At 44.7% G+C, this 13,821-nt stretch overlaps 1 protein-coding gene across 16 annotated transcripts in view; it reads left to right on the plus strand.

Moving 5' to 3' along the window:
• Positions 1-13,821, plus strand: part of KIAA1217 (KIAA1217 ortholog) — a 508,152-nt gene that overhangs the window by 451,377 nt on the left and 42,954 nt on the right. For 11 of the 16 annotated variants that reach the window (XM_034930120.3, XM_008974851.4, XM_034930118.3 and 8 more), the window contains 2 exons: positions 4,059-4,108; positions 10,234-10,400. In XM_034930120.3, the coding sequence (XP_034786011.1) occupies positions 4,059-4,108; positions 10,234-10,400 (217 nt within the window). Of the gene's footprint in view, positions 1-3,411; positions 3,517-4,058; positions 4,109-10,233; positions 10,401-13,821 lie in introns of all 16 variants that reach the window. The other 5 variants (XM_063607293.1, XM_034930117.3, XM_034930116.3 and 2 more) reach the window with 1 other exon arrangement.

The raw sequence follows: 13,821 nt of genomic DNA on the forward strand, positions 1-13,821 counted from the left end.
GGAGCTCAGGGTAGAAGCTGAGTACTCACTGAGCCAAGGAACATGCCGAAGGTGTGTCTGCAGCTCCCCAGACTTCCATGTGTAGATGACGTGGTCTGTGTTGTGACATTCTACAGTTCTAACCTCGAGGATGAATCAGTAGAGGAGCAGCAATATTGTTTATCCAGAATGATTCAGGTGCTTTGTTTCTTTTTTTTTTTTTTTCCTTTTTTTTTTTTTGACACAGAGTCTCGCTCTGTCGCCCAGGCTGGAGTGCAGTGGTGCAATCTCTGCTCACTGCAACTTCTGCCTCCTGGGTTCAAGTGATTCTCCTGCCTCAGCCTCCCGAGTAGCTGGGATTACAGTCATGTGCCCCACACCCAGCTAATTTTTGTATTTTTAGTACAGACGGGATTTCACCATGTTGGCCAGGCTGGTCTCGAACTCCTGACCTCAAGTGATCCACCTGCCTTGGCCTCCCAAAGTACTGGGATTACAGATGTGAGCCACTGTGCCCAGCCTGTTTTGAATTTTAATGCTGATGCTCTCCTTTGTTGGACGATGTAATGAAACCTGTTGACCAGACTGGAAGCAGAAAGAAGGCTGGTCTAGCCCTAACCAGCATTGTTCTTGTGGCCAGCGATGGAATCCCAGGACTCCCCTCTGCCATTTCCCTCTTAGCAGAGTCTCATTTAGTCTCTACATAAATGAGACCTACCTATTTCTTGCATTTCTTAATATTACTGTCTTCTGCATGTACTAAGGTTGTCATCATGCCTTCCTATCCCACACTCCAGCTGTACAGAACCCTTTAAGCAACTTCCTTACCAAAGCTGTCTAGACTCTAAAAATGCCACGTTACCTTTTTTTTTTCTTAAAGGAATATCCTTTGCATTTGCCTAGGATTGAAGAAAAGCAGTAAAGTGGTACATCTCAAGATAGCCCTGAATGCACCTCTGCTCTTAGTGTCATTCATTTTACTCCAGCACCACTGTGGATAGAGTCCCTGTGGGACAAATGAGGACACTGGGCAACTTTCACCTGGGGCTGAGCATTCTCCAGAGGAAGTCATTCGTGTGTGCAATGTCTGTGCCCCCCATGTGGCAGGAAGAATGACCAACCACCACTCCCATTTTTTCTGAGATGCTACTGTGACTTGGGTCAATAAGCTTGACATTGCCAATGGATATTCACTAACCTGCTTTCCTTATTTGAATTTCTTACCATTGTTTCTCTTTGATATGTGGACTATTTTATGGCAAAGAGGGCGCCAAGGTATGACTGAAATGCTATATGGCTGAGAGGTGTAGCATCAACTGGTGTACCTGGAAACATTTGCAAATCACTCCGTGGAGATATATTTCCACACTCACCGTTTGAGATTTCTTATTTCCATTCTATTACAGCAGAGAGACCATACTATTAACGCTTAAAATTGCTTGGTGTATTTTTTCCTCCTTGGTGGATTTGCAACCTTTAACTATCCAGACTGCACGACTTATATACAAGAAACTCAGTATTGTGACAGACCTTCAATTTTAAACTAAAGAAAATGCGTGGAGTTCTGATATCAGAAGCTTGCAATTACAAAATTAAGATCAGTGTTACATATGGCACTGAGAGTTACATTCCAAAGGCAAAACTCAAGGCCGCAATGCTTGAGTTGGACAAAATTACCCTTGAATATCATCTTGATTGTCATAAAATTCAGGATGCAGATGCACCATCTCTCAAAAAGAGCCCAGCTTAATCAGTTGGCTTTTTCTAGTGGAAGAACAGGCCATCATTACTTTTTTTTTTTTTCGAGACAGTCTTGCACTGTCGCCCAGGATGGAGTGCAGTGGCGCGATCTCGGCTCACTGTAGCCTCCACCTCCCAGGTTCCCGTGATTCTCCTGCCTCATCCTCCCGAGTAGCTGGGATTACAGGCATGCACAACCACACCCAGCTAATTTTTGTATTTATAGTAGAGACGGGGTTTCACCATGTTGGCCAGGCTGGTCTCGAAGTTCTGACCTCAGGTGATCCGCCCACCTGGGCCTCCCAAAGTGCTGGAATTACAGGCAGGAGCCACCGTGCCTGGCCAGACCATCATTACTTTTTCCACTGACAATCAGATAAATTAGCCAGCTTGTATTTAATAGTGTAAGAATATACTGTTTGCAGCACGGGAATCCCCACCACTCACAAACCCAGAGGCCTGTGGGACTGAGATCCGCAGTGAGGAGTGAGGTCCCCTCTCTTATCTCAGGCTCATGCAAGGACACTCACTCATGGGAGATAACAGCACAGGCAATGCCCATGCCATATACATTGTTCTCCTCTCTCTCCTTTTCCTGTTTTGAACTAACAAATATGCATAACTGAATTCACACGAGGTGACATGTGAAGCCTCTATTCACTTACTCGTATTGTTGTTTTTAACAATGTGTTGAAAACATGGCAGTAGTTCTGCGAAACGTCCATTGTCTGAGGTCTAGAAATGTGAGCCTATTTCAAATGCCAGCTAAACTGTAATGAAGCATCAAAGAGCCCTGGAGAGAGAGGAACAGTATCTGTATATGGAAATCATTGGGAAATTTTTCATTAACATCTTGAGACGGCCAAGCTGTTAGGGATATTCGTGTTCCTGCGTGATTCTATAAAAACCTCCAGGCTAAAGTTCCTATGACATTAGATCTAACATCATCTACCTTCAAATACATGGGTTTTTTTGTTTTGTTTTGTTTTGTTTTGAGACAGAGTCTCACTCTTTTGCCCAGTCTGTAGTTCACTGGTGCAATCTTGGTAGTAGAGACAGGGTTTCACCATGTTGGCCAAGCTGGTCTCAAACTCCTGACCTCAGGTGATCTGCCCACCTCGGCCTCCCAAAGTGCTGGGATTACAGGTGTGAGCCACCGCGCCCGGCCGGGTTTCAGTCATATTTCTCCATGGTCTAAAGAAGAGACATGTTTGTGTTGCCCCTAAGCTGTGACACAAGTGTTACTACCCACACAGCAAACATCTCCATCATTTACACCAAAACCACTCAGCAGCCTCCCAGCTGAGGTGTACGGCATAGGTGAGATCTGGCCTGGGACACTGCGAATGCTAGGGAACAGCCCTTTTGTGCAAGGTGAAAGAAAGAAAGCAGGGCAGAAAGACTCAAAAACATAGGATGTGCCAACAGGAGTGTTTCCGAGGGAGATGTTTTTCAGTTGGTCCGTGCTGTGTCTTTTTTTAGCCAGTCAGGTCACTGGCTTGATACTGAACACTGATCACGAATCTTGACCTGAGCTAAGGATGTGTGGCTCTTCATGTTCCTGAGCCAGGTTGGGTGAACTTCCTCCGCCTTCTAGGTGGTACATTTTATAACCCTCAGGTGGTACATTCACCCGGACAAACCGGTCTGAAAGTCAATAAAGCTTTAACAAACAATTCTCTTGTTTTACAGAGAGAGGATGCAAGCCATGGAGAAACAGATTGCCAGTTTAACTGGCCTTGTTCAGTCCGCGCTTTTTAAAGGGCCCATTACAAGTTATAGCAAAGATGCGTCTAGGTAAAAAAGAAGAAAGCCAATGAAAAAAATAATTCAATCTGTTTCTCTTTTAATCATTAAGATAATTCATTCATTCAAATCTGTTTTCTTGTAATCATTTCAAGGCTGAAAATATTCACATCTCTATGGATCATGGGCGTTATTTTTTTGTTTTGTGGGGTTTGGTTGTTTTTTTTCTTTCCTCCTTCTGGTAATTCTTGGTCGAAAGTAACACTTTGGCCCAAGAAGGTAAATGGGCTTCCCAGTGCATGTGGCTTCATGGACCACTCACCGTGCAGTGCCTGCAACCACCACCCTTGTGTGTCCACGTCGCCATCATCTGAAAGTCACAAGTGAGCCTGGCTGCATTCCACCCCCAGTGTCAGGTGCACACCTGGGAAGCCTTTTCCATCCTGGCCAATTGTGATGCTGATGCTAAAATACCTTCATTGCTTAATCCCATCACTGCCAATTGCTTCAAATAGTGGATGGAATGGGCTTTAAAAAAAAAAAAAAAGGCATTTTGGAAACTGCATAGCTGACTCTCTTTTTCTTTTATTCAGCGAGAAAATGATGAAAACCACAGCCAACAGGAACCACACAGATAGTGCAGGTAAGTAAGTGTTTTTGGAGCTGTAGGAGGCCTGTGGGCTGCCTGGGATGAGCCCTGGCTGGTCTCAGAAATGTTTAACATTTCCCTAAGTCACGTATTCGGTATGATGTCAGGGGATTCCTAGATATTCCTGCCAATACTGAAATTCCAGATTTATTCATTAATTCGGGGGCAAAGCACTGTATTCTCCCTTCGGTTTTCATTCATTCGCTCATTCATTTGTTCATTGATATGGCCACACGGTGGTCATCTTGCAGACACAGGGCTGCCTGCCTAGAACTTAGAATTCAGTGGGGAAGATGGAAATGGGACAAGTAATTTTATGTGTGTCACGTGTTTAAAAGTGCAGGATAAGTGTTTTACCAATAGGACTAGCCTATACCAAGGGCAGTCCCCAGACAAAGTGACACAAACTAAGCCCAGAAAGATGAAGAGGACTTAGGGGGAAGAAGGGTTGTCCAGTCAAGGGAATTTAAAATTGTTCTAAGTGCAAAGTGAAGCCATCGGAAGGTTGTACACTGGGGAAGGACATCAGCCCGGCTGCAATATGGGGATGGATGAGAAGGGACAGTAGCCAATAAGGAATGACCAGTGTCCAGATGGGAGAAAAAGGAGTACTTGGCCTAGGGCCTGCTTTTTATTTTATCTTTTTAATCTCATGACAGATGACAGGGCCTGCTTTTTAAATGCCAGCATTCCCCAGAAAGACAGCCCAGTTCTGTTAGTAGTGGCGTTCACTAGTATCCAGGTCTTTGCGATGAATGTCTCATCCGGCAGTCTCAAGCCAGGCCTCTGCAAGAAGATGAGGTCTTCCCTCTCATCGGGTTAGAAATAGAAATCCTTAGCAGGAACACATTCAGATACTAAATTACACAGAAAGCATATGGCAAGTTGGGTGAAACCCCAAATTTAGGGAAGCCACGTGTACTAGTTTTGTGCAGCACGGTAGAGTAGACAGAACTGGGGACTTCAGTTTAGGGCTCTGTTGGTCGTGGTTCTTCTCTGGCTGAGCACAATTCAGCTACAAAGCCAACAGGACCGCTCTGCCATCATTCCTGATCCTGACGGGATTTGTTGTTTTGCTTAGAAATCAATCAGTGGCCTTGGCCGAAGCCAGAGAATTATTTCACGGAAATTGCTAAACTTGTCTTCAGAGCAATTGCCAGTTTGTTTCGGAGATACTTAATTCATTCATTTTTTTAAATGGATTGTAAACTTAGGGAGAAGAAAGGAAACTACTAATTACTAAAAGCTCCCATCCTTCTATAATCCATTCTAGAAATGATTCATATCTGAAAGCACTGCTCTAAGCAATATGTACATGCTGTTTTGTATTCTCCTTTTATTTCTTTTTGCTTTATAGAGAAGAAGAAGAATAATAAATATGTAGTGAGTGCTTCCCATGCACTTTTCATGCATTCACTCATGAACTCCTTACCGCAGCATCCAGGGAGAGGTACAGTTTTTATTCTCATGTTCCAGAGAAGAAAACTGAATGCACATCCACACACGTGACACACATCATCATAGTCCAAATGCCTCCCATTTTAACTCCTTTTATGTTAAGATGCCTCAGTCCCTTTAAAGATATATAGGTTGCTTCATTTCTTTGTTCTAAAAACTCTTGTCAATTTCTTTTCAAATGTGGGGAAAGGAGCCAGTGTCATTTCCTCAGATATATTTCCCAAAGTGGAATCGGTGGGTCCAAAGGGACAGTTCAGTGCCACTGGTGACATGCTGTTAGTTTTCTCTTCTGAATGGCTGAGTTGATTTGCAACGCCACTGGCAATGAGCATGTGGACTCACTCCCCACGTCTCTGCTAGGTTTGGACTTTCTCACTCTAACGTATCAGGGCGAGATATCGTCCACAGGGTCTTCGTTGCCATAGCAGCCTTGTATAGTGCACAAAATATAATAATTCTTCCAGAATGCTAGGAAGTAAGCTACAAGACGACTATTATCCCTGTTCTGTAGACAAGTAAACGGAATTATATAGAAGTCAAGGAACTCATCTGGCCAAGAGTAAAGGAAAACCCAGACTTCCTGGCTACTTATGGAATGTGTAGTTTACTGTGGAAAGAGAACAGATGGAACCTCCCATCTCAAAGGTTTTTATACTGCGCATTAGATCATTTAACACACAAAACCCTATAAAGAAGATGTCATTACCCATATTTTACATGAAAAGAAACAGAACCTCAGGGAGGTTAGGTTAGTTATCCAAAGTGACACAGCTATTAAGAGTGACAGCCAGGCTGGGCATGGTGGCTCATGCCTGTAATCTCAGGACCTTGGAAGGCTGAAGTGGGAGGACTGCTTGAGGCTAGGAGTTTGAGACCAGCCTGGGCAATATTGCAAGACCCTGTCTCCACAAAAAATGAGCATGGTGGTACATGTTTGTAGTCCCACATACTTGGGAGGCTGAGGTGGGAAGACTGCTTGAGCCCGAGAGGTCAAGGCTGCAGTAAGCAGAGATCAAGCCACTGCACTTCAGCCTGAGTGACAGAGCAAGACCTTGTCTCAAAAAAAAAAAAAAAGTGACAGCCTGACTGGCTGATAATTGAGTAGATAGTGGTGCCACTGGCTACAATTAGGCCTGTATTATAATGGACATTGGAGACTCAGAAGTGGGCAGGGTGGGAGGGGATGAGGGATAAAAAAAACTACAAATTGGGTACAAAGTACACTACTCAGGTGATGGGTGTGCTAAAATCTCAGACTTCTTCACTATACAATTCATCCATGTATCCAAAAACTACTTGTTCCTCAAAAGTTATTGAAATTATATATATAATACAATTAGGCCCACAGAGACAGAAAGAGCTTTGTGGAAGACGAGTGGAAATAATGAATTTGACTTGTTTATGGAAAAGTTCAGTAGTGGCGTGAAGGCGTTGGTATGTGGATCTGAAGATAATTGTGTGCTGCTGACGAGGGTGCGGGAGACCTTGGTGGGTGGTGGTAGCAGAAGTGGCCTCCCTAGAAAGTATGTCCAGCAAGAAGAGAAGTGGACCCAGGGACACAACATATCAGGATTTAAAAGGTTGGCTGAGGAAGGAGTTAGAAAACAGATTGACCAAGACGGAGCAGCAGAAAGGGAAGAAGATCATAGAAAGTTTCAAAGTGACTAAAAGGAAAAGAAGTGGCTGACAAAGCTCAGTGTCACATTGAAGCAAAGGAGACAGTCCACAGGGGTGACAACTAGAAGATCGCCGAAATGAACATAAAGAGCCATTTCAGAGAATGATGGAGCTATGACATGTACCAAATATAGGAGATTAAGAGGATATAGATGAAGATTTTTTTAAATGAGTATAGATTCCATTAAGAAATTTGGTTGTGGCTTGGCGTGGTGACCCACGCCTATAATCCCAGCACTTTGGCCGAGGCAGGAGGATCGCTTGAGGCCAGGAGTTCAAGACCACCCTGGGCAACATGGCAAAACCCCGTCTCTACAAAAAATACAAAAATATTAGCCAGATGTGGTGGCACATACCCATAGTCCCAGCTTTGGAAGGCTGATGTGGGAGGATCACCTGAGACCAGGAAGGTTGAGGCTCAGGGAATTGCACCACTGCACTCAAGCCTGAGTGACAGAGCGAAACCATGTTAAAACAAAAAAATTGCGCTGTGAAAGTTATCTTCTTAAACCAGTTATCAGCATTCAACTGTAACAACTAGTACCTAGTCTTCAGCCTTTTCCTCCATGGAATAAAAGATCAAGGGGAGGGAGGTACCTTGGTGGCCTCAGAATGTGTAAGGAAAAAGAGGTGTAGAAAGAATGTGTGATTTCCTTTGGCTGAGGAATTAGCAGAATGGTTCTTAGTAGCAAACAGAAGGTAGCACAGTGTCATCTTTGTTGGAGAAATATCTTGTTATCAGAAATGATATGGCATGTTGTGAGTGTGTGTGCGCCTATCCCTCAAAGAGTGCCTATCCCTCTCTGTCTGGGGAGTGATGATAAAGTAATTTGACTGATTCTGTAAGGAAAACTTCCAATGGATTGTGGTCAGAATCACTGACATTGGAAGGCACTGTTAACTCTAACATGCAGCTGTCATTGGAAATGTTATCAGATATGTTTTACTTGGTACTTTCATAGTTGGAGAATATCCTTTTGAACAATAGCAGAGATGACAAATCTTGCTCTTTTGAGGATGATTTTGATTTGAGGGGTGGAGGAACCACCAGAAATTGGTCAGAGCCATGACTGGTGATGTGAGTGACCATTTAGGCTTAGAAACATAACGTGGCTGGGCGCCGTGGCTCATGCCTGTAATCCCAGCACTTTGGGAGGCCGAGGCAGGTGGATCACCTGACGTCAGGAGTCCGAGACTAGCCTGGATAACATGGTGAAACCTCGTCTCTACTAAAAATACAAAATTAACTGGGTGTTGTAGTGTGCACCTGTAGTCCCAGCTACTCAGGAGGCTGAGACAGGAGAATCGCTTGAACCCAGGAGGCAGAGGCTGCAGTAAGCCAAGATCATGCCACTGCACTCCAGCCTGGACAAGACAGAGCGAGACTCTGTCTCAAAAAAAAGAAAGAAAGAAACATAACAAAAAGCTCGCTATCGGGTCTCCTGGAGCTCCATTGTCAGTCCTTTAAAATGCCTTCTGGCCTGCTCCCCTGCTGCCTCCCCAAGAGGGCCATTAGAGGAGCTGGGAGACTGGACCTATTTGGATGGTCAATCATGGATGAAGACCATGGGGCGCCAGCAGCATCCGCATCGCCAAGGCCAAGCAAGAAAGAGGATAGTTTCAGGGAGCTCCCTGGCTCATGAGCCACTTTGAGCTCCACTGGGGCCTGGCTGAGTTGTGTGTGCTGGAGTGGGAAAGGTTCCCGAAATGACTGAGCCAGGATGGAAAGACAGGGTACCACCACACTATAGCCACTCCAGGGTCTGCAAGTGGCCAGCAGTGCTCTGTCCTGCAAGGCCAGCCTGGCCTGTGACAAAGCTTTACAGGAAAGAGAACTGAACAGAAGTGTGTGTGTGTGTGTGTGTGTGTGTGTGTGTGTGTGTGTGTGTGTGTCTTTATTAGTAACATGGATCCAGCCTCTACTCCAGAAGAGTGTGTGTGCGTGTGTGTGTGTCTTTATTAGTAACATGGATCCAGCCTCTTCTCCAGAAGAGTGTGTGCATGTGTGTGTGTGTGTGTGTGTGTCTTTATTAGTAACATGGATCCAGCCTCTACTCCAGGTACCTGTATCAGTAGAATTGCATTGTCCTTTTTAGAGTCCCCTCCTGAAGAATTTTTGCATCTTGCCTTATTTTCTTACTGAAGGAGTTGTGTGCAGACGCCCTCTTTCTTTTCATTTTGGAAATCTGAAGGGATTCAGGACAGTACCCAGTTCTTACTAATCTCCCCTTGGCGATTGGCCGAATCTCTGCCCAGAAATAAGTTGCATGTCCTTAGGTTACACTTGCCGTGCAGAAAATAGGCACATAAGCACTCTATATTAGGTCTCAGAATTTTAAAATTAGTTTTCTCTATTATAAAATTGCAGATATTCAGTATGCAGATTTTAGAAATACAAAAAATTGGCCGAGTGCGGTGGTTCACGCCTGTAATCCTAGCTCTTAGGGAGGCAGAGGCAGGAGGATAGCTTGAGCCCAGGTGTTCGAGACCTGCCTGGGCAATACGGTGAGACCCTGTTCTCAAAAATAAAAAATAGTAAACAAACAAACAAAAAACCTTATATTGGAAAAGCACAGCTGGAGATACCGTTAACACTTTGTTTTATACACTTCTAAGCTTTTCTCTATGCAAACCTGTGTGTTTAAAAAAGCTCTACTTCCAGAGGTTAAGAAAAGAAAAAAAAATTAAAATAAAAAAAAACCATAAACAAAATTGATCAATTGATAGATCAATCAGTGGATAGATAGATGGGACCATAGGCAGCTCTGTGGCCTGTCTTCCTATGGCACTTTCTTACTAAACTTCTAGAATGTGATCATTGCACACTGCATACCATAACACTGTGTGATTCATATATATGCATATTTTTTGTAATGAGAGAATTAGGCCTTTTTAGAATTACCAGTCATCTGCACTGGGATGGGATGCATAGCTTAGACTTTCCTTTGTGGCCTTCTGAGTTCTCTGATGCACTTTTCTCATAGGAACGCCCCATGTGTCTGGTGGGAAGATGCTCAGTGCTCTGGAGTCCACGGTGCCTCCCAGCCAGCCTCCACCTGTGGGCACCTCGGCCATCCACATGAGCCTGCTTGAGATGAGGCGGAGCGTGGCGGAACTCAGGCTCCAGCTCCAGCAGATGCGGCAGCTCCAGGTATTCCTCATGCATGGCGGCCTCTGTCTCGGTTGCCCTGAGCTCTTCCTACCTTCCTTTTCCTAGGGGCTCCGTGAAGACCTAGAGAATGTAGAACCATAGAAACAGCATGGCTTCCTCTCTCACACACACAATCCAAGTCTAGAGCCTTCCACTGCAACTATAGTCAATCTATAACCACTTCTTTTTTTTTTTTTTTTTTTTTTGAGACGTAGTCTCGCTTTGACCCCAGGCTGGAGTGCAGTGGCGCGATCTCGGCTCACTGCAAGCTCCGCCTCCCCGGTTCACACCATTCTCCTGCCTCAGCCTCCCGAGTAGCTGGAACTACAGGCGCCCGCCACCAGGCCCGGCTAATTTTTTCTATGTTTTAGTAGAGACGGGGTTTCACCGTGTTAGCCAGGATGGTCTTGATCTCCTGACCTCGTGATCCACCTGCCTCGGCCTCCCTAAGTGCTGGGATTACAGTCTTGAGCCACCGCGTCCGGCCTACAACCACTTCTTTAAGCTGTGCGTACTTTTACGCAGGAAGAGACTCTAGGGCATTTGTTTTTGGAGAAGAGCCGAAAGGAGAGGGGCCCCGGGGAGCATGCCGACAGCCAGTGAAGGCTGACTTCTGACAGCTTGGAGGCTCCATCCTCCTCCACACTGAACGGGGACAAAGGTGGATAGTCAGCCAAGCTTTTTTTTTTTTCATTTTTTTGCAAGGATCTGTGATGTATTTAGAACTATGAGTTTAGAATAGAAGATGAATTCATAAGGAAAAAAAGCCACCATGGTGATTTGTTACGAAAAACATCTGCATTTCATTCAGATACGGTGATCCATCCGTTCCTTGCTCTTTTCCATTGTTAAGGAATATATAAACTCTACGGGAATCAGGGTAAGTGACCCTTCAGGTCACGAATCTTGGTCAACAAATCCCATAAATCTGCCGAAGCAGAATAAGCTGTCTCCTGGGTAACAAGGAGGTAGAGATGTGCATCTCTGCATGAGACCACATATTTGCTCTGTACACCTTCTCCCACCTCCCTGCCCTGGCTGGTAGGTTTGTCGTTGAGGATACAGTGCTGGCCTAGGCTCTATACAGATATCCTCCCTGACTTCCAGAAGCTCATAATCCAAATATTGCTAGAAGATAGGGCCAGGTGTCATGGCTCATGCCTGTAATCCCAGCACTTTGGGAGGACGAGGCAGGTGGATGACAAGGTCAGGACTTCGAGACCAGCCTGGCCAATATGGTGAAACCCCATTTATACTGAAAAAAATTAGCCGGGCATGGTGGGGTATGCCTGTAGTCCCAGCTACTAGGGAGGCTGAGACATGAGAATCACTTGAATGTGGAAGGCAGAGGTTGCAATGAGCCAGGATAGCACCACTGCACTCCAGCCTGGGCAATAGACGAAGACTATGTCTCAAAAAAAAAAAAAAAGATAAATGTATCCAGGATCCTGGAGCAGCCATGGGGATGCAACCTCCTGAGCCCTTTCCTCTAATAGGAAAAAGGCTTCCAATCGGTGGTTCTTCTTCAGCACAGCGACAGCACAAGCCCTATGTTGTTTAACCACCTAATGAAAGCTAAGAAAACAATTTCCCCTTGCCCTCTGCCTACCAGAAAACACACAGAAAGGCAGCTGGTTTGAGAGACCTGCCCCGAGGCCCCAGCATGGATCATGAGGGTTGCTAGAAGAGTGAGGGATCTGATCTCCAAAGGCTACTCTGTCTCTTAGGCAACATCCCAGATACCTTGAACATCTGATGCAAATTCATTTAAATCTCCTAGTGAATATCATCATCTGTGATGGCCCCATCCTTTGCATTAGCTTCCCCTCACTTTGCAATTTTAAAGACACATTGCAATGAAATGAAGTGTACGGGTTGGGCTGGGTTGTGTCAGGGGGTGACAAAGTCACATGTCTTCAGTGTCCGGGCAGTAACAGCAAGTGAAATGGAGGAGAGACCACAGTAAATTGGCCCCTTTAAAGGATAGTAGCCACTCAGTTCCAACTGGCTCTTAACCTGATAGAATTAGTATCCAGTGTTTCTAGATGTTTCAATATTTCAAGCAAATCTGGAGACACAGGTTTTATATGAATTACCGCCATTTAAAAATGTTGGAAAGTAATTGAAAACTAATTACTGAGTACTCTGCAGGCCAAAGGACACAATTGCAGTTCAGAGGGGGCCTGTCGGCTCCCAAGTTCGTTCTTACCTGGGGCTCCTGGAGGTCAAGCCCCTCCCTTCACTGCTCCTGCCTTTTGGCACCATCTGCTGGCCATTTGGAAATTGTTACCTCCTCATTGCACCCTTTAAGAAAAACATACATATCATTTGTATGGAAGTACCTAACTGCTCTCAAAAGTGAGCATTTGTTGGTTTGGGGACAGGGATGGAATTGCTTTAGCATAAATGCCGCACTTCCCCTGGGAATTTCACAGGCGTTAGAGGTGAATTTGATACCAAGGCTCTCTTGATGTCTGTAGCTACAGCGTCACCCCATCAGTGGCTGGCGTAGTTTGGTCCTCTGGCCGGCTGGGAGGGATCTCTCACACTTGTCTCGCCTTGCAACCCTTGAACTGTGCAGCTTTGTGAAAAAGAGCAGTTTTCTTAAACAAAGAAGGTCTTTGGTCAAGATCTAGGAATGCTGTGTTAACCACACAAGTTTCTTTATTGTTCCAGAACTACTCAACTTTTCTGGCTTTCTGGGAATAAAGAACAGTGAGCAAATGTGCTTTTGAGCCTGGGAAGTTGGGCAGTTCTAAAGCGCAGACTCGCAGGGAAAAATAAGCACGGTGTTTCCTAACCTGGCTGTTACTGTTTCTACCTCTGCATTTGTATTCCCTGGGTCCCATTCAGCTTTCCTCCCCATCAAACTTCTGTCTTTTCAATCGAGGGAGTCTACTTAAGACAAAAACAGCTTAGAATAATTAAGCTATCTCGGCACCAATTCTCCTTCAACATGTGCGGTATTATATACCAAAAATGAACTGCAGCCCCACAGTGGTTATAAGTCCAATAATGGAGCTATCATTAGAGATATACGAAACACTAGACTAGTCTCAAAAGAACAAAAATTGAATTAGAAATTCAAATGTTCTTTGAACTGTGTTATAAAATAGTGAAACTGAATAAAACCATTTGTGCTTGGCAGCCAGCTCCAGTAATTAGATAATTAAATCATTGGAAAATCCTAGACTGTAGAGCATATCCTATTTGAGCATTTCATTTTCAAAACTGATGGATTATTCTCAGGAATAGAAATTTGTTGCAGACACAATGGGGTGGGTAGATTTCAATGGGACAAAGGGAACCTAAGCAGATCAAGGAAACCACTAAAAGCTTGTTCGTGTTATCTTCTGCTCTCCAATTTCACAGGAGTTATCAGTCTAAGAGTGGTTCTCAATCCTGGCTACTCATTAGAATT

Source organism: Pan paniscus, chromosome 8 (genome assembly GCF_029289425.2).
Source record: "Pan paniscus chromosome 8, NHGRI_mPanPan1-v2.0_pri, whole genome shotgun sequence".
NCBI lineage: Eukaryota > Metazoa > Chordata > Mammalia > Primates > Hominidae > Pan > Pan paniscus.